General features: G+C 37.0%; 1 protein-coding gene across 1 annotated transcript in view; it reads right to left on the reverse strand.

Annotated features, from left to right (window-relative positions):
* Positions 1-2,909: 2,909 nt before the first annotated feature.
* LOC130871344 (vomeronasal type-2 receptor 26-like) overlaps positions 2,910-26,276 on the reverse strand; it is a 74,419-nt gene continuing 51,052 nt past the window's right edge. The window contains 3 exon segments of the mRNA XM_057764691.1: positions 2,910-3,823; positions 15,693-15,816; positions 18,586-18,813. Coding sequence (XP_057620674.1) covers positions 2,910-3,823; positions 15,693-15,816; positions 18,586-18,813 — 1,266 coding nt within the window.

Raw genomic sequence — 26,276 nt, forward strand, 5'->3', positions numbered from 1 at the left:
GCCAGTACATGCAGTAGAAACAAGTCCCAGTGCCTTTCAATGGCTTCTCAGTCAGCCCCCATTGTCAGCCACATTCAGAGAGTCCGGTTAGATCACATGCTCATTCAGTACTGGTCCAGCTGGATTTGGTGAACTCCCATTAGAACAGGCACACTGTCTCAGTGGGTGAACCAACCCCTCGCAGTCCAGACTTCCTTGCTCATCTTCTCCCTCCTTCTGCTCTTCAACTGGACCTTGGGGGCTTAGTCTGTTGCTCTGATGAGGGTTTCTGTCTCTATCTACATCCATAGCCAGACGAAGATTATATGGTGATATCATCAGTGTGATAGTGGGGCAAGGCCAATTTAGGCACCCTCTACTTTGCTGCCCAAAGACCTAGCTGGGGACATCCCCGTGGACACCTGGGATGCCCTCTAGAGCCAAATCTCTTTCCAACCCTAAAATGGCTCCCTTAGTTAAGATATCCTTTTCCCTGCTCCTATATCTGCCCTTCCTCCATCTCCACCCTCCCACTCCCCCAAGCTCTCTCCAGTCTTTCCTTTCTCCCTTCTCTCTTCCCTTGTCTCCTTCCTCCAACCCCACCCCACTCCTACCCCCACCCCATGTCACATTAGAGACTTAACAGCACAGTTAAGCTTCTTAACCTTTTCAAAGAACCAATCTAAGTTTGGGTCTATCATTGATGTATCGAAGTAAGTTTTTTGAAGGCAGCAAAAATTCTAATTGAATTTATTATCAAATAATCTTTGCCACTTTGTTGTAGAATTGAGTCTATTACTAGTGAGCTATTAGTGAAAGATGTTTATAAATTCTCATTATTTTGTTGTTTTGTGGTGTTTCCTTCAATTTTTAAAAAATGATTAATATTGGTCACCTTTTATTTTTTTATTTAACTATAATTTAAGTATAATTACTTTTGAGTATTTAATCTTGTTTTAAAAAGAAATATGATGCTCAGTCCTGAAAACATATATACAGGTAGCATTTTACAAACTAAACAGGTTATATTTCAGAATACATGTATGTATAAAGCATGAAATAACAGTAAAGAAAAAAAGCCACGAGGTCCTATTGCTTCTGTTCCCATCCCCACTGACCACCAGTTTACCTAGGAGATCTCTTTTATTTCCCCTTCCCAGGGATCCATGAATCCCTGTCTCTACATATGTATAACAGTTGTGTAGCTTGATCTACTTGTGGGACTCCTAGTGGTGGAATCTGGGCCTGTCACTAACACTTCTGCTAGCTTCCAGGAACTTATTCCTCATACTGGGTTGCCTTTCCCAGCCTTAATACTTGGGGAGGAACTCAGTCTGACCTCAATATGCCATGCTTTGTTGACAGCCATGGGAGGCCTGCCTCTTTCTGAACAGAAGTATATACTCCTACATATAAGTTTCTCCATCTTATCATATTATTGTTTCTGTTTTCAGAGCTGATCATTTGGTGTTGGATAACTAACTCATTATTGTGCTCCTCCCTGGGGAAGATTATTTCTTCCACTCCCAGCTGTGTAGATTTTTGTGTAAGGTTGTAGTCTGATGGTCTCTTCCTAGTCCACTTCAGCATCTGTATTATCGTTTCCCTTGTTCAGTTCATGTTCATGCAGTCATATTGGTAACTCTTATGGGTGTTGCTTCTGGCATTATTAGGAGACACAGTTTCAGAGTAAACTCCGATCCTCTGCCTTTTACAATCTTTTAGCTCCATGTTGTGCATGTCTGTGAGCCATAAATGTAGGAATTGTTTGGTAGATGTGTCAGTGGTGACTAGAGTCCAGAATCTTGCCTTTCAATTATTTGTGGTTTTATCTCATGAATTGTTGCAAAGGAAGTTCCTTTGGTGAGTGTGGAACTGTATTTACCTGCGGGTGTAATGATAAATATTTAATTAGCCTATACTCTGCCTTGTTAAATCAAGGCTTGTAGGTTTTCCAGTATATTTATGCATGAACTTATGTATATTATAGGTAGTTTTACATATGTAGTTCATAGTATAATTGCTTATGACTCTTTCAGGCATATTTGCTGTTGTTACAACCAGTTTCTTCTTTTGTATTTATTCTCCCCCTCATATTTAGAGTACCATCTCCCCAATCAGATCATTTGTACCCTGCTATTTAACTCTCCATTGCTTTCCAACCCTATTTCCTGGTTTTGACACTGTTAGTCTGGGGTAAATATTCACATCTGAAGATTTGGAGCTAGATATCTCAGAGAAGAGAGAACATGTGACATTTGACTTTCTGGGTCTGGGTTACGTAACTTAGTATAGTGTTTTCTACTTCCGTTCATTTATGCATACAGAATTTTCTTTATCCATTTATCAGTTAAAGGAGATCTACATATTTCTATTTCCTATCTATTGTGAATAAAACAACAATGAGAATGACTGAGCAAGTATCTCTGGAGTGGGATGGTGACTCCTTAGTGCATAGGTCAAGGAATGGTATAGTTGTTTCATATGGTAGGTTTATTTTTAGCATTTTGAAAATTCTCCACACTGATTTACGCAGTGGCTGGACCTGTTGGCAAGACCCTAGCCCAGATAGTTCTTTGCCTGTCCCAAGAAGAAGAACTCAATTATCACACAAAGCCCTGCTATATTTCAAAAATAAAAGATTGAGAGAAAATAATTTAGTTAATGTGTTATTTGTCTAAGTTATTATCATATAATGTATATTGAATATTTATAATGGCTACAAGTTAATAACTGACATTCATGACTTACTAACATGCATTTTCAGTAGTAGCATCTATTCTGAAATAGGTTGTCTGTATGTGAGAAACAGCGAGGGACTCTTTCATTTTTGTTTAAACAATGTTTCAGAAAAACACACTGAAAATTAGGTAATAGTTTCACCTGACTATACTAAGATTTTATGAGAGAGAGTTAATTCATCAAAACGATCAGTTTTTCCTAGATTGTGTTTTATTCTTAAAACATTTCAAAGAGTTCTTATTAGGTCTTAGGAGTATTATGTAGCACTTTGGGAAAAAGATGCACCCAAGAAGCCCTGCAGTGGATGCTAAGATGGAGAAGACCTCCACAGCCACCATGGTCCTGTCCTTGCTGCTGTGGTAGACAGGGAGGAAGGTGACCCAGACACTGCAGAACACCAGCATGCTGAATGTCAGGAACTTGGCTTCATTGAAGGTGTCAGGCAGGTTCCTAGCCAGAAAAGCCACAGTGAAGCTCACTAGGGCCAGGGTCCCCAAGTATGCCAGCACACAGTAGAAAGCAGTGACTGAGCCCTTGTTGCACAAAATGATGATGTGTTCATGTTCAGAGTGTAAATCTGCTTCAATATAAGGAGGTGAGGTTCCCAGCCAGACTCCAAGGAGAATAAACTGGATCAGGACACAGATGGGGATGACAGAGTTATAGATGCCTGAGACAAAGAGCCTTCTCATTGTTCTTCCTGGTGTCATGGCTCTAAAGGCCAGAATTACAGTTATAGTTTTGGTTAAAACAGTGGAAAGAGCCAGAGTGAACACCAGAGCAAATGTAATTTGTTGCAATACACAGGAGGCTGTGTTTGGCTGGCCAATGAAGAGAAAAGAGCACAGGAAGCAGAGGAGGAGGGAGATGAGCAGGATGAAGCTGAGAGTCCGATTATTGGCCTTCACGATGGGTGAATCTTGGTGCTTGAGAAAGATTCCCAAAACTACAGCTGTGCTGACAGACAAGCACAGAGCTGTGCGGGCCAGAGCCATGCCCAGAGAGTCATCATAGGACAGGAATGTCACTGACTTTTGTAGGCAGTTGTTTCTCTCAGGGTTTGGGTACTCTTGAATTGGGCAAGGGGTACACTCCTGCTGATCTATAGGAGGAAATGAACCAACATGTCAGCTTCTACAATTATTTACTCATTTTACATTCATGCCACATAGAATGTTTTCCACTGTTGTTGTTTGTAGCCTGGCACATTCTGCTTTACTCTAGTGCCAAGAAGAACAATAACTGTTTTAAAAGCCCATTTCTACCATCTGTCATGTCTACTTCAAGACAAGCCATGTGCTATCAAGTTCATTACTGTTTTTCTGGGCAATAAGAATAAAATAGTAATCTACTTATTTAGATGAAGTAAAACTGTCAAGTGATCCTTTAAATAATACTAAAATTAACCCACACCAGCTTGTTCAAACTCTAGGTGCCAAGGTTCAGGCCAAACTATGCAAAGAACAGAACCCCCCTGTTGCACCCAGTAGAAACTGACTGCCAGAAGGCCAACTCTAAACTTGGACAGAGACTCCAAACTAGACCAGAGGCCACATCAGCCACCAGAAAGCTAGGGCACAAAGACTAGAAAACCAAAGAGGAAATAGAAACTAAAATACCCACCCAAGAATGGCAAACTCAGAAATCAGTAACTGGAGTTAATCCCAAACCCAGATGCCTAAATGTCAATGTAAAAATCAATGACAGCCAGGGCAATATGGCTTCACCACAGTCCATCTACTTTATGATAGCAAACATGAGTATTCCAACACAATAAAATGAACTTGAAACAGCTTTATTGAAAATGATAGATATCCTTAAAGAGAAAATGAAAAACTACCTTAAAGAAATCAAGAAAAAACTAACCAAAAAAGTAGAGAAAATCAACTAATCCATAAAAAAATGCCAAGAGAAGATAAGAAAAAAAAAAACAGTTGAAAAAACCAATTCATGACATGAAAATCAAAATAGAAGCAATAAACAAAACACAAAGTGAGGGAATTCAGAAAATGGAAAATGGGTGCATGAACAGGAACTACAGATGCAAGTATCACCAAAAGAATACAAGAGATGGAAGCGAGAATCTCAAGCATTGAAGGTACAATAGAAGAAATAGATTCATTCGTCAAAGAAAATGTCAAATCCAACAAACTCTTAACACAAAACACCATGAAATCTGGGACACTATAAAAAGACCAAATGTAAAAATAATAGTAATAGAAGAAGGAGAAAAATCTCAGCATAAAAACATAGAAGATAATTCAGCAAAATTATTTTCCCTAACTTGAAGAAGGATATAACTATAAAGGTACAAGAAGCTTACAGAACACCAACCAAATACAATAGATTAGAAGAGGAAGTCACTGTATCACATGATAATGAAAATGCTAAGGGAACAGAACGAAAAAAGGCTATTAAATGCCGGAAGGGAAAAAGGCCAAGTAACATATAAATGCAGACCTATATGAATTCCACCCAACTTCTGTATGGAGTCTTTAAAAGTCAGAAGGGCCTGGAAATATGTTTTTCAGACTCTAAGAGATTACAGATGCCAGCCTAGACTAATATACACAACAAAAATTTTAATCACCATTTTGAAAAGAGAAGACAAGATATTCCATTACAAAGTTAAGTTTAACTATCTATCCACAAATTCAGGCCTACAGAAAGTACTAGAAGGAAAACTCTAACTCAAGGGAAATTAACTACACCCATGCAAACACAGGCAATAGATACTCTTACACTAGCAAAACCCAAAGAAGGAACACACACACACACACACACACACACACACACACACACTACCACTATGTGCAACAATATAATAATAAGAATTAACAATTACTTGTCATTAATATCTCTCAATACCAATGCACTCAATTTCCCAATAAAAAGACACAAGTTAACAGAATTTATACAAAACAGGATACATCCTCCTGCTGCATACAGGAAACACACCTCAACATCCAAGATAGACATTACCTCAGAGTAAAGGATTGAAAAATGTTTTTCAACCAAATGAACCTAACAAACAAGCTGGTGTAGTTTTCCTAATATCTAGCAAAATAGACTTCAAAAAAGTTAATTAAAAGAAATGGAGAAGGGCATTACATACTTGTTAAAGGAAAAATCTACCAGGATGATCTCAATTCTGAATATATATGTTCCAAGTGCAACAGCATCCACATTTGTGAAAGAAACGTTACTAAAGCATAAATCACACATTGGACCCCACACATTAGTAGTGGCAGATTCCAACACCCCACTTTCACTCTGACATGTCATTGAGACAGAATCTAAACAGAGAAATAATGTAATTAATAGATTTTATGATTCAAATGGACCTAACAGAAAATTTCAACCAAAAACAAAAGATTATATCTATTTCTAAGCACTCCATGGAACCTTCTTGGGGGCTGGAGAGATTGTTCAGAGCTTAAGAATAGAGGTTGTTCTCCCAGCAGTCCTGGGATTAATGTCCATCACCCACACGGCAGCTCATAACTGTATGTGACTCTAGTTGCATGGGATCCTACACCCTCAAACAGACATCCATGCAAGCAAAACACTAATGCACATAAAAAATGAATAAATCATTTAAAAATATATTCTCAGTCACAAAGAAAGTCTCCACACATACAATAAAATGTAAAAAATCCCCTGGGTCCTCTTAGACCACTGTGGATTAAAGTTGGATTTCAAAAGCAACAGAAACAACAGAAACTCTACAAACTCTTGAAAACTGAACAAGTCTACTGAATGACCATTAGCTCAATAAAGTCAATAAAAAAGAAAAAAAAAATCAGACACCTTCCTATGTAGAATTGATAAATTGACTGAGAAAGAAATCTGAGAAACATCACCCTTCACAATAGCCACATATAATATTAAATATCTTAGGGTAACTCTAACCAAACCTGTATGACAAGAACTTTAAGTCTTGGAAGAAAACATCAGAAAATGGAAAGATCTCCCATTATAATTGTTTGGTGGGATTAACATAGTAAAAATAGGTATGTTTCTGAAAACAATAGACAGATTCAACACAATTCCTATTAAACTCCCAGCACAATTCTTTACAGACTTTGAAAGAACAATATTCAAAGTCATATAGAAAAACAAAAAAATCCAGGATAGCTAAAGCAATCCTGTATTGTAAAGGAACTTCTTGAAGTATCACCACCCTTGACTTCAAGCTCTACTATAGAGCTCTAGGAATAAAAACCATTTGGCATTGGCATAAATCAGACATGTGGATTAATGGAATAAAATCAAAGACCCTGACATAAATCCTTACACCTATTAACACCTGATTTTTGACAAAGAAGCCAAAAGTATACAATGGAAAAAAGACAGCATCTTCAACAATTGTTGGCATAACTGGATAGTGGCACATAGCAGAATGCAAATAGTTCCATATCTATCCCCATGTACAAAACTCAAGTACAAGCAGATCAAAGAACTCAATATAAATCCAGTTGCACTGAACCTGATAGAAGAGAAAGTGGGAAGTAGCCTTGAATGCACTGGCACAGGAAATTATTTCCTGAATCTAACACCGGTAGCACAGATATTGAGATTGACAAATAATAAATGCAACCTTATGAAACTGAAAAACTTTTGTAAAGGAAATGACACTGCCAACAAGACAAAATGGCATCTTATGAGTGGGATAAGATTTTCTCCAGCTCCATATCTGATAGAGGACTGTAATACAAAATAAATAAAGAATGTCAGACACTCGACACCAAAATACCAAATACCTTAAAAACAGGGTACAGATTTAAACAGAGAAATTCATTAGAAGAATCTCAAATGGTGAGATACACTTAAGGAAGTGTTCAACATCCTTAGATATCAGCGAAACACAAATTAAAATGACTCTGTGATACCATTTTACACATGTCAGAATGGCAAATATAAAAAAATGCTAATAACAGCCTATGCTGGAAAGAATGAGGAATAAGGGGAACACACCTCTACTGCTGGTGGGGTGCAAACTTCTACAGCCATTTTGGAAAACAGCATGGTGGTGTCTCAGGGAACTGGGACTGTCTATCTCAAGACTCAACAATACCACTCTTGTGCATGTAATCAAAGGATGCACACTCGTACCACAAGGACACTTGCTCAACTGTGATCATAGCAGCATTATTTGTAATTGCCAGCACCTAGAAACAACCTAGATGCCCCTCAACTGAAGAATAGGTCAAGAAAATGTGGTATATATCTACATAATGGCATATTACTCAGCAGAAAAGAACAATGATATTATGAAGTTTGCAGGCAAATAAATGGAAATAGAAAAAAAATTATCCTGAGTAAGGTAATAAAGACAGAAAGACAAATATGGTACGCGTTCATTTTTTGTGGATAATAGATGTAAAGCAAAAATTAACCAGGCTACAGTCCTCAGGCTACCCCCAGAGAGGCTAGGTGGCAAGAGGACCCTGAGAGTTACACGTGGATCTCTCTGGGAAGAGGAATGATGAGATGTCCTGTAAACTGGGGATGGGTGGAGTAGAGGAGGATGTTATGGGGGGATGGAAGAAGGAGGGACCAGGAGTTTGGTGTTGCGTGTGGAAGGGAGGGGGAGAGTAGTTGGTGAGATATCTTGATAGAGACGACCATTGTAGGGTTGGAGAGAAACCTGATGCTAGGGAAGCTCCCAGAAATCCATAAGGATGACCCCAGGTAAAAGCCCTGGCAAGAGTAGAGAGGGTATCTGAATTGGCCTTCCCCTGTAATCAGATTGGTGACTACCCTGATTGTCATTACGGAGCCTTCATCCAGTACCTGATATAAGTAGATGCTGAGATCCACAGCCAAATACTGGGTCCAGCTCTAGAAGTCCAGTTGAGGAGAGGATGGAAGGATTCTATAAGCAAGGGGTCATCAAGATTATGACAGGGAAACTCTCAGAGACAGCTGATCTGAACATGTGGGAACTCATGAACTCTGAATAGACAGAAGGGGAATTGACATGGGACGGAGTTGGGCCCTCTGCATTTGGGTAATAGCTGTGTAGCTTGGTCTTTTGTGGGGTCCCTGGCAGTGGGACCAGGACCTGTCTCTGATGCGTGGGCTAAATCATTGGAACCCTATGGTGGGATGCCTTCTTTAGTCATGGCGCAGAGGGTGGAACTTGGTTCTGCCTCAGCTTAATGTGCTATGCTTTGTTGATTCCCGTGCGAGACCTTACCCCATCTGAATGGAGGAAGAGTGGATGGGGAAGTGAACATGGTGGGGAGGGGGAAAATGAGAGAAGAGAAGGGGAACTGTGTTTGGTATGAAAAATAAATAATAAATATGAGAAGAAAAAAGGAGAGATTCCTCTGAATAAATTGTTTTGGCTGTATTGCACACTTCCAACAGTGTAAATTTTTATAAGCCTTTTAAAATGCCTGTTTGTCTAAACTCTACAGACATGTTAAACAGGTGGTGTTCATGTAGTTCTTATTCAATAAAAAAATAAAGATGTCTCTGAAGTTGGAGCATGGCTCTCTCCTCTAAATCCAAGCATATTTGCTAAAAGAAAATCCAAAGTCTCTGCCTCATATTAGAAGGACCACCTGGTATGGAAGAGAAGAAAATCAAAATCTAGGGACTGTTATATTGTCACTAATCTCATATCCCTTGGATTTATTTTGACTCTTTAACACTTTCTTAAAGTATAAATCCTATCTCAAAATTTAAATTTTTTGTTTTGATATTAATGGTATTAAGTACTAACTAAGTCTAACTGTAGATTTCATGTAGCTTCTTGTATGCAATTTCTTATGTGAGTCTGAAGCAGATATTTAAGATTTAATCCTGGGTATCTCAGAGATATTTAATAGAATATGGTCTTTTAACCTCCTCAAGATTTAGAGCATATGACATTTAATATGCTTAAATTTTCCACAGTGTGGGATAAACATTTCTAACAATGACCTCTAATGTGTCCAAAGGGATAATGGGGCTCCACAATGACAATTCCACCTGAATTATAATAATACCACTAATCTGATAAACTCTACCCAAAGATCAGTTTTGGATTACAGACTACTCAGGACAATTTCAGGATGGCTATCTAAGATGATTCAGCCTCATGCACTGCTTCATCCAGGAATTTAGACAAGCTCTACACTTTCACACTTCACAGTGAATGGACAAATGATATGTCTAGCTCTCCTAGAACTTGACCATTATTTTATTTTTATCAGAGTCCCCTAGGGATGCCATCAACCCCTAGACAGCATAAAGCAATCCAGAAAACACAATGCTCACATTCCCTAGAGGTAAGATTGGTGGTTCTTGGTCTTCTGCTCGGTTGTAGATATTTGTCATTATTTAGGGTGGTTGATTGAAAGTTCTTAGGAATAATAGTCAAGAAAAATGCTAAACAGAATACATCAGATTCAGAGATTTCATTCTGAAGAAAAAATGGGGGATATAGAAATGATAGGAGAAAATGGTAGATTATTGAATCTACTTTTAAACTGAAAAAGTAAGTACTAGTCTTAAATATTTTACATTGGTATGGATTTTTGTATATTGATAACAAATTTTAAGGTTATTCTTGTGATACTATATGTATGCTTCTACTTTTGTTTATTATATCTTTTTAGAAATTTAAGGTTATACTACATGTATGTTTTTACTCTTGCTTTAGATATTTTTGCATATTGATACAACTTTAAAGTTATTTTTATTAGAATATACTGTTCTACTTTTATTTAAGGTACAACTCATTTAAAATGTAATATAGATTTCTAGTCATTGAAAGTTCTTTACAAATTGTTTAGTGTAAGTAAGAAATACAGTTTTCCATTCTCTATGGAGGGATACCTTGCTCAGTCTAGATATGGGGGGGGGGGGCTTGATCTTGCCTCAAAGTGTTGTGTCAGACTTTGTTGACTCCCCATGAGAGGCCTTACCCTCTCTGAGGAGTAGATGGGGGTGGGATGGAGAGAAGGTTGGGAGGGTGGGAAGAAGGGAGGGAGTGGGAACTGGAATTGGTATGTAAAATAAAAAAGATTGTTTAAAAAATAAAAAAAATAAAAAGAAATAAAGGCTAATAGTCACCTATAACTAAACTTATATTCATGTTAGCTATATTTTCATGATCATACAGAGATATATTTTGAATAGATAATTTTCAAACACCTCAAAGAACTACAGAATATGGCATTTAAAATGTTTTAATGACTTAGACTTTACTTGAGATGAGAAACATCTGTTCCTGGTAACAATGACCTTCAAAAAAGAATGATGGGCATCAAAGAAATTCCATAATGAGTTTTCTTTGTTGCAAAAGCTAGCTGTTTTGGCAAGAAACTGCACTTGCCTCAACTGCTAACAGTGTGTTCTTCAAACTGAACAAACAAGACACAAAGATAAAAGACTGCTGAATTTTTCCAAGACAGGGTATAACAGGCCTTCAAAATTTTCTGCTTTACAAAAATTCTGTTAGATGTTCTAGGCCTGTAGGACAAAGATGGATGACCCAACATTCTGGAGGTCACAAAATTCTGTCAGATGTTCTAGGCCTTTAGGACAAAGATGAATGGCCCAACATTGTGGAGGAACATTGGGGGACTCTGCAAACAGCCAGTTGTTTCTGTAATTTCTCTTAACTTTGGAAATCATATGCTATTTTCTTCCTGTTTACTCAGGTAATAATATATCTTTCTCAGGTCTTTGATTGGTTGAAAACCACACAGTTACAGTTTCTGTTCTCCCAAATCATGTCAAAAGATAGTTTAAATATAAAACTTTGGACTCTTTATAAGAGGACAGCTAATGGAATAAGAGGACAGCTAATGGAACAATCACTCTAAGCACACCAATTACATATGACCTTGGCATTGTTTTATATTTATATATACATTTTATTTTTTTAAAAATAAAACAAACTATCTCTTTTTATTATACATACAAATCCAAGTTCTCATTCCTTCCCCTTCTCCAATTCCCTCCACCCACCCCCCACTCTACCCCATCCACTCCATGGAGAGGGTAAGGCACATTGCTTTGGGGATGGTTCAAGGCGTTCCCTACCACATATAGGCTGAGCAAGGTATCCATTCAAAGAGAATAGGTTTCCAAAAAGCTGTCTTTCTTTTTTTACAAGCAGAAGGGATAAATTTGGGTGCCACTGTCAGTGACCCCACAGTCTGTCCCAGTCATGCAACAGTCAAACACATTCAAAGGGCCTAGTTTATTCCTATGCTTGTTCCTTCCCTGTTCTGCTGGTGTTGGTGAGCTCCCATTAGCTCAGGTAAGCTGTTTCAATGGGTGTACCCACATGGTCTTGACCTCTTTGCTCATATTCTCACTCCTCCCACTTTTCAACTGGACTTTTAAAGCTCAGTCTAGTGCTCCTTATCTGGGTCTCGACCTCTGTTTCCATTAGTTGCTGGATGAAGGTTCTATGTTGACATTTAAGATATTCATCAGGCCGGGCAGTGGTGGCGCACGCCTTTAATCCCAGCACTCGGGAGGCAGAGGCATGCGGATCTCTGTGAGTTTGAGGCCAGCCTGGTCTACAGAGGGAGTTCCAGGATAGGCTCCAAAACCACAGAGAAACCCTGTCTCGAAAAACCAAAAAAAAAAAAAATAATAATAATAATAAAATAAAATAAAAAAAATTAAAAAAAAGATATTCATCAATTTGACTATAGGGCAAGGACAGTCTGGTCAGTCTCTCCTGTATTGCTTAGGGTCTTAGCTGGGATCATCCTTGTGGATTCCTGGGAATTTCTCTAAGGCCAGATATTTTGCTAGCCTCATAATGGCTCCCTCAATCAAGATATCTCTTTCTTTGCTCTCATCTTTTTTCTTTCTCAATCTCAACTATCCTGTTTCCTCAAGTTCTCCTCACCCCTCCCTTTCTCTCCTTCATTTCACCCTCCCTTCTTCCCCCACCCCCATACTCCCTATTTTGTCAGGCTATTTTATCTATTTTGACTTTCTAGATGGAACTCTATATGTATTTCTTAGGGTTCACCTTGTTACTTAGCTTCTCTAAAATCATGAACTATAGGCTCAATATCCTTTGCTTTACAGCTAGTATCTACTTGTGAGTGAATACATACCATATTCATCCTTTTGTGTCTGGGTTACCTTACTCAGGATGGTGTTTTCTAGTTCCATCCATTTGCATGAAAAATTTCAGGATGACATTGTTTTTTACCACTGAGTAATACTCTACTGTGTAAATGTGCCAATTTTCCTTATCCATTCTTTGGTTGAGGGGCATCTAGGTTGTTTCTATGTTCCGGCTATTATGAATAATTATTCTATGAACATATTTGAACAAATGTCTTTTCCTGAATTCTCCATATCTATTCAACATAGTTCTTGAAGTTCTGCCTATAGCAATAAGACAACAAAAGGAGGTCAAAGGGATTAAAATTGGAAAGGAAGAAGTCAAACTTTCATTATTTGCAGATGATACGATGGTATATATAAGTGACCTGAAAGACTGTACCAGAAAACTCCTACAGCTGATTAATACCTTCAGTAATATGGCAGTATACAAGATCAACTAAAAAAAATCAGTAGCTCTCCTATATACAAATGATAAAGAAGCTGAGAAACATGACCTTTCACAATAGCCACAAATAACACAAAATATCTTGGGGTAACACTAACCAAAGAAGTGAAAGGCCTATTCGGCAAGAGCTTTAAATCTTAGAAGAAATAATTGAAGAAGATACCAGAAAGTAGAAAGATCTCCCATGTTCTTGGATATGTAGGATTACCATAATGAAAATGGCAATCCTACCAAAAGCAATCTATAGGTTCAATGCAATCCTGCTCAAAATCCCAACACAATTCTGCACAGACCTTGAAAGAACAATACTCAACTTCATATGGGAAAACAAATACCCAGGTTAGCCAAAACAATCCTGTACAGTAGAGAATGGTTTTATTACTTGACAGTTTCCTTTTTGTAAGTAGTTTCATTTCTGCTCAGTTTATTATATTTTCTTTCTATTTGGACAATACTTGATGATAATTCTTATTGTTTATACTTTTACTATGTTACATTTCGAGCCTTGCCCATTTTATTGGTCAAAAAAGGGGAAATGTTACAGAATTTCTGTTTATGTCACCAACCCATTATTCAATTGAAAAGAGTTGTAGTTCCCATTCAACTGGCCAGAATGGATCAGCAATTGTTGGAGGATCCAGGAGGTGAACGAGACCCTAAGGTGGGGGTGGGGGGGCAGATATCTGTGAGGCGCTGTCCTTATTTTCATTGGTGTACAGGGCTCAGTCCTCTGCAGCAGGAAACCCTCCCTAGGTAGATGACCTTATACTCAACCCCAGAGAAAGAACAGGATACAATTTAGCAGTGTTGAGAGAGGGAGAAATGGTCTTCTCCAGGGAAGAGCACATCTACTTGTTGTTCAATACTAAATGGTCAGCCCTACGAACATATGTGCAAGTAATATCCATACAGACCAATCCAGTTACATTTAGTAATTTATATGTATATGTATATGCCTGTAACCCAATAAATGAATAATGTGAAAGAAAGTAATGAGGCTATATGGGAGGTTTTGCACTGAGGAAAATAAAAGGAGAAAATAATGCAACGGTATAATAATTTCAAAATAGAAAGAAAAAAAAACAAAAACAAATATTTGATGTAGCAAATGCTCTAAAAATCAGGGTAGGTGTTAGTATGATATATAACTCTGTGAGTTACCATGCAATCTTGATAACCTGAGTGTGATCTCTAAACACACATCAAAGTCAAAGAAGATGACCAAGCTCCACAATGATGTCATCTGAACTAATATGTGAGCTGTGGCACATACATGCAAGCACATAGGCACACACACACATATGATACACATACAATAATAAAACACTTATTTTAATAATCTTTTCATTACCTGAAAATATCTATTAATTCTGCTCTGTAATTGGAAATAAAGATTCCTGTCCTCAAGATGATGACATCGCTAAGGATTCTGCAAAAAGTTAACCTATTGTAACACTAAATCTTAGAAAATTGAAATATATTTAATTAATCTCCCCTTTCATTTGTTGGAATAACATAATCTGTTTGTTATACATTTGTGTAAGGTTGTTCTTTTTTTGTTGATGACTTCGAGTTCTTTTTCTCTCTTTTCTTTTTTTAAGATTTGTTCTTACAGAGGACAGTAATTAAATAGTAGATTGTCATCATCATTAGATTTTTATATTTTACTTTTCCCAATTATTTTTTATAATATCTTCAATTTTTAAAATTATAACATAATTACCTCATTACTTCTGTTCTCATTACTCTCTCTAATCCCTCACTTGGACCCACCTTATTTTTGTTTTCTCTTAAATTCATTCTTCTTTTTCATTAATCGTTGACTTGTGTGTGAGTGTATGTGTGTGTATATATTACTAAATACCACCTGCTCAGTCCATATAAAATTAGCTGCTAAATGATATCAGGGCTGACCACAACATGGCAAAGATTTACAAGCTGCTGTACCTTTCTTTACAAAGACTTGTTCTTCATACTATTTTTGATATTTCAAATGACAGATAAAAGTGTTATAAACTTTAATTCTTTGTGTGGTATATTTTGGAAACAGCCCCACATGTACTTGTCCTTCCAGGGCTTATTTTCAGGAAAGAATTATTGAATTCATTTATTCAAGGACCACACAGGTGGCATGGTTATATGCACATCTCACGTTGCCTGGGCAGCCTCTAGCATGGATCACAGCAAGAGCTGAGGTAAAACTACCATGCAAGGAAAAGAAGGTTTTGGAAATATGGATGCAGATGACACAATAACATGAAGAATGCCACTCAAATGTTCACACATTGTGTGGTATCAGTAGTGATTACTAAGGAATATGGGGATGAATGAAAGAGACATGGGTTCTTCATGCTGTATTACGACATCATGGTCACTTCTTATCTTTCTCCTTCTACATTAACAAGAAGTTTGAGGAAAATTATTTTATTACCTGTTTGGTTGGAAACATGTCTCTCTGGACAAAACACACAAGAAAAACAGCAGATAGGTTTGTGTTTTTCTAGAATTTTCCAGAAACCTGGACCACAGCTCTGTGTACATATAGATTGAGGCGTCTAAGGGCAAAACAGAAAACCTGGTCATAATTTTGTACATCAGTCACAGACTTAAGGTAATTTTAACCAAATCAATTTAAACTGCATGAAGACTATGAAAGTTGTACATATTTATGAGGTTTTGTGGAGTCTCCATACGGGAGAGTAGAGTGTAGAGTGTAGAGTTGAAGTTAGCACACTTCAAGATGATAAATGTTCAAAGTTTCTTTATGCTGACAAATCTGTAACTAACTTCTGCTACCTTTTGTGAAATGTGTTGAAATCCATATATTACCTCCTGTGAAAGAGCAAGCAAAAACTCCTTCCTTGTATGAATTACAAATCAGTTGACTTGTTAGACAGAAACCCAGTCACTCTTGCCTATCTACTTCTCCTTTTAGCTTCCCAAGCTTGTAGTCACAACCATTCACTCTGATTGACATGTCCCATGAAAGAAAGTTTGGCCATTGGTGGGTGATCACAGCTTCTCCTGACTTCATCACATGTTGATGTTCCAGAGATAATGAAATATGATTCATTAATGTGAGTTTCATCCTTGACTCCACACACTCAGAGTAATACCATGCTTTTTCTTCCAAACATTAGTGACATAATCATTTTGTTTTTTAAAAACCAATTTACTTCTAAGTTAATTACATTAACCACTATACTTTTAACAAAACATCAGTTTGTTAATATTTCTGAAAATTGTGTGTACAAGAAAATATATCTATCTTTCCTTTAGCCATGCTTCTTGTCATAAATTTGACTCAGTTTCTGTCTCATAAATATCTACATATTAACAAGTATATGGGGCTGGAGAACTGGCCCAGCCATTAAGAATGCATACTACTCTTGCAGAGAAACCTGAGGTCAACTCCTAGCACACAAATAAGATAGTTTACAAACATTGGTTATAGAGATGATTTATATAAAGATTCATAATTTGCATCTTCTTTATAAGGACTATGGAATAGTTTGAGTATGAATTGTGTTTAATGGAAAAATGCATTGAGCATCAATATGCATGTATAATAAATTGTGTATATGTATGCACATGATTGTGTGCATTTGTATACACTGGAAATATACATACAATCATATATATATAGCCAAAACAACTGATCTAGTCATTATTATAATGTGAATAAATACATACAAGTTCAAATTTAATTCAAACTAATTCTTTTTTTTATTTTTTAAATTCAACCTAATTCTATTTACAGGAATTAGCTAACAATATGTTCTTGCCTGTTTGTATATGTATATGCATATGTTGATGTATATGTATATATATATGTCAAATTAAAAAGATTGATTTATTTTTAAATTAAAGACATCAAATACAACAAAAGAGATAGCTCTGTATTTACTGTGACTCCCACATAAGCATGCAGTCCTGAATTTGTTCATGCAGAATGGAGGTATAAAAAAGTCAGGTGCCAAACTGTATGCCTGTTATTCAAATATGACAGTCATGGAGACAAGAAGTCAGCCTGTGGCATGCTGGACAGTAAGGAAAGCTAAATCAGCAGGCAAGGAGTTGAGAGAGAGGTTGTTTTTATAATAAAATGGAGAATGATTGCAGATGGTATCCACTCTGACTGTGGCCTCACAGGCACATGCACTCACATGCATGAACATTCACACACAAACTCACAACAGAGCTAAGAACTTATAACATAGGCAAAACATACATAGACCACCTCTAAAGGGGAAATAGATAAGATTGCCTGACAAAATTGGGAGCATGTGGATGGGGGTAGAAAAAAGGGTCCAAGGGGAAAGAGCAGGAGAGGAGAGGAGGAGGAGAACTTGAGGGAATGAGATAGTTGAGATGGAGGAAGGACAGAGATGAGAGCAAGGAAAGAGATATCTTGATTGAGGGAGCAACCATGGGGCTAGCAAGAAACCTGGCTCTAGAGAAATTTCCAGGAATTGACAAGGATGACACCAGCTAAGACCATAAGCAATAGAGGAGAGGGTGTCCAAACTGGCCTTGCCCTCTAGTCAGATTGATGAATACCTTAAATATCACCATAGAACCTTCATCCAGCAACTGATGAAAACAGAGGCAGAGACCCGCAGTGGAGCACTGCCCTGAGCTCCCAAAGTTCAGTTGAAGAGTGCAAGGCGTGAGAATATGAGAAAAGATGTCAAGACCATGATGGTGACACTCATTGAAACAGCTTACCTGAGGAAATGGGAGCTCACCAACTCCAGGCAGACAGGGAGGGAATAAGCATAGGACCAATCTAGACTCTTTTTCCATGCTCTCATCTCTATCCTTCCTCCATCTCATCTATCCTGTTCCCCCAAGTTGATCCCCTTCTCTCCTCTTTCTCCTCTTCCACTGTCCCTTCCCCCCTCACCCTCATACAACAATGACAGTTGTATGGATGGGCAGACTGCAGGGCCACTGCCAGTGGCACTATGATTTATTCCTACTGCTTGTACTGCTTTTTGGGAACCTATTTTCTTTGGATGGATACCTTGCTAGGCCTAGGTATAGTAGGGAGGGCCTTGGACCTTACCAAAAACAATGAGTCTTACTCTTTCTTAGGAGTGCATGGGGGTGGTGTGTAGGGATAGGTGATGGAAATGGGAGGAGGTGAGGAAGTGGGAACTGGGATTGGTATGTAAAATAAAAAAGATAGTTTGTTTTCTTTTTTAAAAAATAAAATAAATTATAAAAAGGAATTATTTGAAAATTTCAAAGAGATACTGTACAATTCACAGAACTCTTTGTAGATATTTTTCAGCATATTAAAGGTTGAAATTTTGTCAGACCTGATTGAAGTTTCTTGGCCATTTGATCATAACTTCATTGATGAACAAGCCTTGATCTTGTGGACTCTTGGAGACAAACTCTCCTACTTTAATTAGAAATGTATAATGATTAGCATGTATCATAATATTGTATATATCATATTTTTCCACATGATTCTTATTTTCATCAAAGCATATTTGGTCTCCATCAGTGCTTGTAAATTGAATTTTCCTCAGGAATGGATGAAGCTGGGGAGAGACATCATTTGGATAAGAGTGGTGCATAAAAGTTTCTCACAGATGGTTCCTAAGAATTATTCTAATTCTCTCCCCCTATTCTGGATTTCTTTTTTAAAAGGCTTCATTTGAATTATTGTCTCCCAAGTTGTTTCAGTGAGATGAACTTTGCTACTCATGAAACAAAAGTAGGAGTAGCTGAATGTAAATAGAAATGGCATCTAAGGGGTGAAAGTATAGTTGGAAGCATGTTCTTAGTGGAAGCAAGGCCCCGTGTTTCCAATTAGAAAACATACATGTTTTTGAGTGAAAATGAGGTAAAAATGTAAGCAACACTATGTATTTGGGTGTACAGGTATTAAGATATTTATATTTTTATAGCACACAATGAACATATATATGTATAGTTAGCTAAGTAGATAGTAATACATGTAGATATACAGAGTATCTTAACCTTATAATATTAGCAGGAGTTCACACAAATCTCCTAATTCATAAAAATGTATATAAAACATGCAGCAATTTTGTGTGTCATTTCTGCTTTAGGAAATGGTAAAGAGACCCACTAACTGCCTCCATTCTTTCTTTATTTAGTTTGAATCACATAATTTGCCTTTTAAATTTGGTGTGAACCTTATTGGATGCAAATTAAAATCCAAATATTCGGTGCTTTAATTAGAATTTGAAAAGATTTATTTTTAGATTAATTCATTTTAATTTTGTGTGTAAGTTTTTGTTGAAGGATAGAAGATGGTGCTGAATTCCCTATAAGCAGAGTTACAGACAGCTGTAAGCTGCTTTGTGGATATTTGGAACTGAACCTGGGGCTTCTAAAGAGCAGCAAGTATGCCTAACAGTGGAGCCATCTCTGGCTCCTAGATATGTGTTCTTCTCATTTCGGTGTACTGTCTATATGTATGCATATACACAAACTGCATGTATGATTTCTACGTGTGTCACATTCCTTAGAATGGAACTTACACATGGTTGTGAGCCACCAGGTGTGTATGAACAACTAAACTCGTTTCCTCTGCAAGAGGATCAAGTGCTCCTAACTGCTGATCCATCCTTCTATGTAATCATTTAATTACATATTTAAATTAATACAATGGGTTAATACTTCAATTCTGAGATTCACTGTTGTGTTAACTAATTAGCAGCTTGTGATATAAAGACCTGTTTTATAGGTATTTAGTTATATGTACAAGAGACATACTAACTTAACTAATAGCATATCTGTGGAAGCCATGTTCACAGCTATTTCAAAGTCTATGTCAAATATTATTGTTTTCCATAATAGTAAAAACTACATAATAGAGAAAACATTCAGAGTTAAGTTTTTACTTATTTATCTTTGACTGAATGAAAAGTTATTTGACTTGGTCAACAACCTTCTTGATGATAACCTATTTGAAGGTGAATGCTCAAAAGTATAAGTGATTACAAGTTTATAAGACTGGTTTATTGAATTGGTTTAAAACACAAACATACGCCGGGCAGTGGTGGCGCACGCCTTTAATCCCAGCACTCAGGAGGCAGAGGCAGGCGGATATCTGTGAGTTCGAGACCAGCCTGGTCTACAAGAGCTAGTTCCAGGACAGGCTCCAAAACCACAGAGAAACCCTGTCTCGAAAAACCAAAAAAAAAAAAAAAAACACAAACATATCCATTTACCACTAATAGATGGAGATTCAGTCTATGTGTGAGCACCATCTGTGTTCTAACCTTTAATAATGGGAGCACAGTCTCAAGTTTCATCTTTTTTAAAAATCTCATTTAAGAGTAAATAAACTGGAGCTTCACTAGCTGGACAGAAGGCAAGTCTCCTGCAGGTAGACTGCTCCACCCAGTGCATTGATCACACCCAGTAAGCTGCAAGTCCCACTCTGCTCCCAAACCCACCCATCCCAAGTGATCTCATCAGCTCTGTAAGGCACAGATTGCAACTGCACAGAGCAGACTGAGAGGTAAGTAACCAACTCCCCAACTGGATATCCCAGTCTTTAGACCCTAGCCCTGGGGCAAAACTCCAGGCCTTTTCTCTATCTGCCTCCACTAAACTTACCTGTCTGAAGGCAAATATCCTGTAGATAGGCTGCTCCAACCCCTGTTAATCAGACCCTGTAAGCTACAAGTCCCATTCCACTCCTATACTCCCCATGCCCAGAGACCTCAGTGGTTCCATGAGACACAGAAAGTGACTGCACAGAGCAGACCAAGAGTGGCTCCCTAGGACACAGACAGCAATTGCAACAATCGGTCTAAGAGAGGATCCCTGAGACACATATACCAACTGCAAGGATTGTAGAAAGAGGGAAAGACACTGCCAACACCAATTCAAGGAAGAGATGGGTAGTTTCCAATGTAAAAATACATTTAACAACCTAAAAAGCAACATGGTAACACTAGAAGCCAGTGGTCATACAACAGGAAGACCTGAACATCCTAACACAGGAGATGTAGAAGAGAACAACCTTAAATATAATTTTATGAAAATAATAACTTAAAGAGGAAATGAAAAATTTTCTCAAAGAAATGGAGGAAAAGACAAACAAAAATTGAATTGGAAGAAATCAATAAATTTCTTTTTTTTTTTTTTTTTGGTTTTTCGAGACAGGGTTTCTCTGTGGCTTTGGAGTCTGTCCTGGAACTAGCCCTTGTAGACCAGGCTGGTCTCGAACTCACAGAGATCCGCCTGCCTCTGCCTCCCAAGTGCTGGGATTAAAGGCGTGCGCCACCACCGCCTGGCATCAATAAATTTCTTAAAGAAACTCAAGAAAAACCAAACAGGTGAAGCAAATAGTTCAAACAGTTCAAGACTTGGAAACTGAAAAAGAGGCAATAAAGAATCACAAGCAAGGGAATTCTGGAAATGGAAAATCTGGGTAAGGAATAGGAGCTACAGGTGAAAGCATAACCAACAAAATATAAGAAATGGAAGAGAGAATGTCAGAAGTTGAAGATACAATAGAGGAAATAGATTCATTGGTTAAAGAAAATGCTAAATCCAACAAATTCTTTACCCAAAGCATCCCAGAAATCTAGGACACCATGAAAAGATCAAACCTAAGAATATTAGGGTAGAAGAAGGAGAGGAATTCTAGCTTAAAAGCACAGAAAAATATTCAACAAAATCATAGAAGAAAACTTTCGCAACATGAAGTATGAAATACCTATGAAGGTTCAAAGAGCTTACAGAACATCAAATAGACTGGACAAAAAAGTCCCCTCACCATACAATAATAAAAATATTTAAATATAAGAATAAAGAAAGAATATTAAGAGGTGTAAGGGGAAAAGGTCAAGTAACGTATAAAGGCAGACCTATCAGAATTACACACTTGACTTTTTAATGGAAATCCTGAAAGCAAGAAGATCCTGGACAGCTGTGCTTGCTCCAGACACTAAGAGGTCTGTAGTGGAAGGAGCGGGCCTGCTTTCCGTCCTGGCCACCCAGCTAGCTTAACCCCTGAAATAATCACATAGAAATTGTATTAATTAAATCAATGCCTGGCCCATTAGCTCTAGCCTCTTATTGGCTAACTCTCACATCTTGATTGACCCATCTCTATTAAATCTGTGTATCACCACATGACTGCAGCTTACTGGCAAGATTCTAACATACGTCCATCTCAGGCAGGAGATTTATGGCATCTGCCTGTCTGCCCTTCTTCCCAGCATTAAGTTTGGTCTATTGCACCTATCTAAGCTCTGCCCTATCAAATGGCCAAGGCAGTTTCTTTATTTAACCAATGAAAACAATATATAGAGAGAAGAACTTCTTACAGAGGTCATGGTTGCAAGCCCAGGCTACTGTATCCAGCAAAACTTTGAATCATCATAGATGGAGAAAACAAAATATTCCATGACAAAAACAGATCTAAACAATGTCTATCCATAAACCCAGCCTTTCAGAAAGTACTAGAAGGAAAACTACAATAGCTATACCCATGAAAACATAGGCAATATATGACCTCATACCATCAAACCCCACAGAAGGAAAACACAGAATTATTACAAGAGAAAAATTATAGAAATCAACAACCACTTGTCATTAATATCTCAATATCAAAGGACTCAACTCACTTATAAAAAAGCACAGGCTAACAGAATGGATACACAAACAGGATCCATTTTTCTGCTACATACAATAAGCATACCTCATCTACAAAGACAGATATTACTTTAGAGAAAAGGGCTGGGAAAATATTTTCCAATCAAATGAACCTAAGAAACAAGCAGGTGTAGCTATTCTAATATGCAACAAAATAGACTCCAAATTAAAATCAATAAAAAGAGATGGAGGACACTTCATACTCATCATCATCAGGAAAAATGAATCAAGGTGAAGTCTCAATTCTGAATATCTATGCTACAAGAGCACCCACATGTGTAAAATTAACATTACTAACGCTTAATTCACACATAAAACCCCACACAGTAGTAACAGGAGACTTCAAACCTCCACTCTCATCAGTGGACAGGTAAGTCAGACAGAAACTTAAGAGAGAAATAAGAGAACTAACAGATGTCATGACTCAAATGAACATAACAGACATCTACTGAACTTTTCACCCAAACACATAAGAATATACCTTCTTTTCAGCACCTCATAGAACCTTCTCTAAAACTGGCCACATATTCAGTAACAAAACAAACCTCAACAAATACAAAAATTTGGAATAACCCCTTGTATCTTACTGGATCACCATGACTTAAAGTTAGAACTCAATAATGCTAATTATAGAAAACCGACAAACTCATGGACATTGAGCAATACTAAATTTGATCACCTATGGGTCAAGAAACAAATAAAGAAATTAAAGACTTCCTAGAATTCATTAAAAATGAGTGTATGACATATCCAAACCAATGGGACACTATTAAAGCAATGCTAAGAGCAAAGTTTATAGCTCTGAGTGTCTACATAAAGAAAGTGGAGAAATCTCACACTATCAACTTAACAGCACACCTGAAAACTACAGAACAAAAAGAAACAGATTCACTAAGGAGGAGTAGATGACAGGAAATAATCAAATTGAGGGCTGAAATCAGTAAAATAGAAACAAAGAAAACAATATAAAGAATGAAACAAAGGGCTGACTTTTTGAGAATATCAACAATATAGACATCCTTATCCAAACTAATCAAAAGACAGAAAGAGAACATCCAAATTAACAAAATCATAAATGAAAAGGAGGACAAAACAGCAAACATTGAGGAAATCCAGACAATCATTAGGTCATACTTTGAAAACCTGTACTCTACAAAATTGGAAAATGTAAAAGAAATGGACAATTTTCTGGATAAATATCATTTATAAAAATTAAATCAAGACCAGCTGAACAATTTAAATAGACCTTTTACTTGTAAGGAAATAGAAGCAGTTATCAAATTCTCCCAACCAAAACATCCCCAGGACTCGAGGGCTTCAGCACAGTATTAATCCATACCTTCAAAGAATAGATAATACCTATACTCCTCAAATTGTTCCACATAATAGAAACAGAAGGATCATTGTCAAATTCTTTTTATGAAACCACAATTACTCGGATACACAAACTATACAAAGACTCAACTAAGAAAGAGAAGTACAGACCAATTGCCCTCATGAACATTGATGCAAAATGTTCAAAAAATACTGGCAAAATGAATTCAAGAGCACATCATAAAAAATTCCTCCACCATGATTAAGTTGACTTTATCCCAGAGATGCAGGGATGGTTCAATAAGTGAAAATCTATCAATATAATCCACCATATAAATAAACTGAAAAAGAAAAATGATATGGTCATCTCATTAGAGACTGAATAAGCATTCAACAAAATCCAACATCCCTTCAAGGTTTTGGAGAAATGAGAGATTCAGGGAACATATCTAAATATAACAAAATAATATACAGCAATCCAACAGCCAACATCAAATTAAATGGAGAGAAACACAAAGAGATTCCACTAGAATCAGGGACAAGGTTATCTATTCTCTCCATATTTATTCAATATAGCACTTGAAGTTCTAGTAAGACCAATAAGGTAACAAAAGGAGATCAGGGGCATATAAATTGAAAAGGAGGAAGTTAAATATTGGTTATTTGCAGTTGACAAGATAGTATGCATAGGTGACCCCAAAAATTTTATAAGGTTACTCCTACAGCTGATAAACACCTTCAGCAATTTGGCAGGGTACAAGATCAACTCAAAAGAGTCAATAGCCCTCATGTATACAAATGATAAGTGTGCTAAGAAAGAATCAGAGAAACATCACCATTTACGATAGCCACAAATAACATAAAATATCTTGAAGTAACACTAAGGAAAGAAGTTAAAGACATGTACAACAAGAAATTTAAGTCTTTGAAGAAAGAAATTAAAGAGGATATCAGAAAATAAAAGATCTCTCCTGCATTTGAATAGGTGGTATTAAGACAATAAAATGGCAATCCTATCAAAAGCAATTTATAGATTGAATACATTCCCCAATAAAATCCCAACATAATTATTCATAAACTTCAAAAGAACAATACTCAACTTCATATGGAAAACAACAACAACAACAAAAAAAAACCCCCAAACTACCAAAACAACCCTATATAAGAAAGGAACTTCCAGAGGCATCACCATCTCTGACATCAAGCTCTATTATAAAGCTACAGTAATGAAAATAGTTTGCTTTTGACATAAAAAGAGACAGGTGGACCAATGGAATTGAATCAAGGCCCTCTATTAATCCACACTACTATGAACACTTGATTTTTGACAAAGAAGCTAAAATTATACAATGGAAAAGAGAAAGCATTTTCAACAAATGGTCTTGGCATAACTGTATGTCACCATGTAGAAGAATGCAAATAGATCCATCTCTCTCTCCATGTACAAAACTTAAGTCAAAATGGATTAAAGACCTCAATTTAAATCCAGTCACACTAAATCTCATAGAAGAGAAAGTGAGATGTAGCCTAAATGCATGGGCACAAGATACCACTTCCTAAATATAACTTCACCAGCACAGACACTGAGAGCAACAATAAATTAACAGGACCTTCTAAAACTGAGAACTTTCTCTAAGGAAAAGGGCAATATCAATAAGACAAATCTTCAGTCTACAGAATGGGAAAAGATCTTCAACAACCACACATCTGATAGAGGACTGATCTCCAAAATATAAAGAACTCAAGAAACAAAACATCAAAATACCAAATAATCCAATTAAAAATGGGGTATAGAACCAACAGAGAATTCTCAACAGAAGAATCTTCGATGACCAACAGACACCAAAGAAACTAATGAACACCCTCAGCCATCAGTGAAATGCAAATCAAACAATTCTGAGATACCATCTTACACTAGTCAGAATGGCTAAGATCAATAACACCATGAAGCTTATGCTGGAGAGGATGTGGACTAAAGGGAATACTCCTCCATTGATAGTCAGAATGCAAAGTCATACAACAACTTGGTGATTTTTTAGAAAATTGG

The sequence above is a fragment of the Chionomys nivalis genome, chromosome 3 (genome assembly GCF_950005125.1).
Source record: "Chionomys nivalis chromosome 3, mChiNiv1.1, whole genome shotgun sequence".
NCBI lineage: Eukaryota > Metazoa > Chordata > Mammalia > Rodentia > Cricetidae > Chionomys > Chionomys nivalis.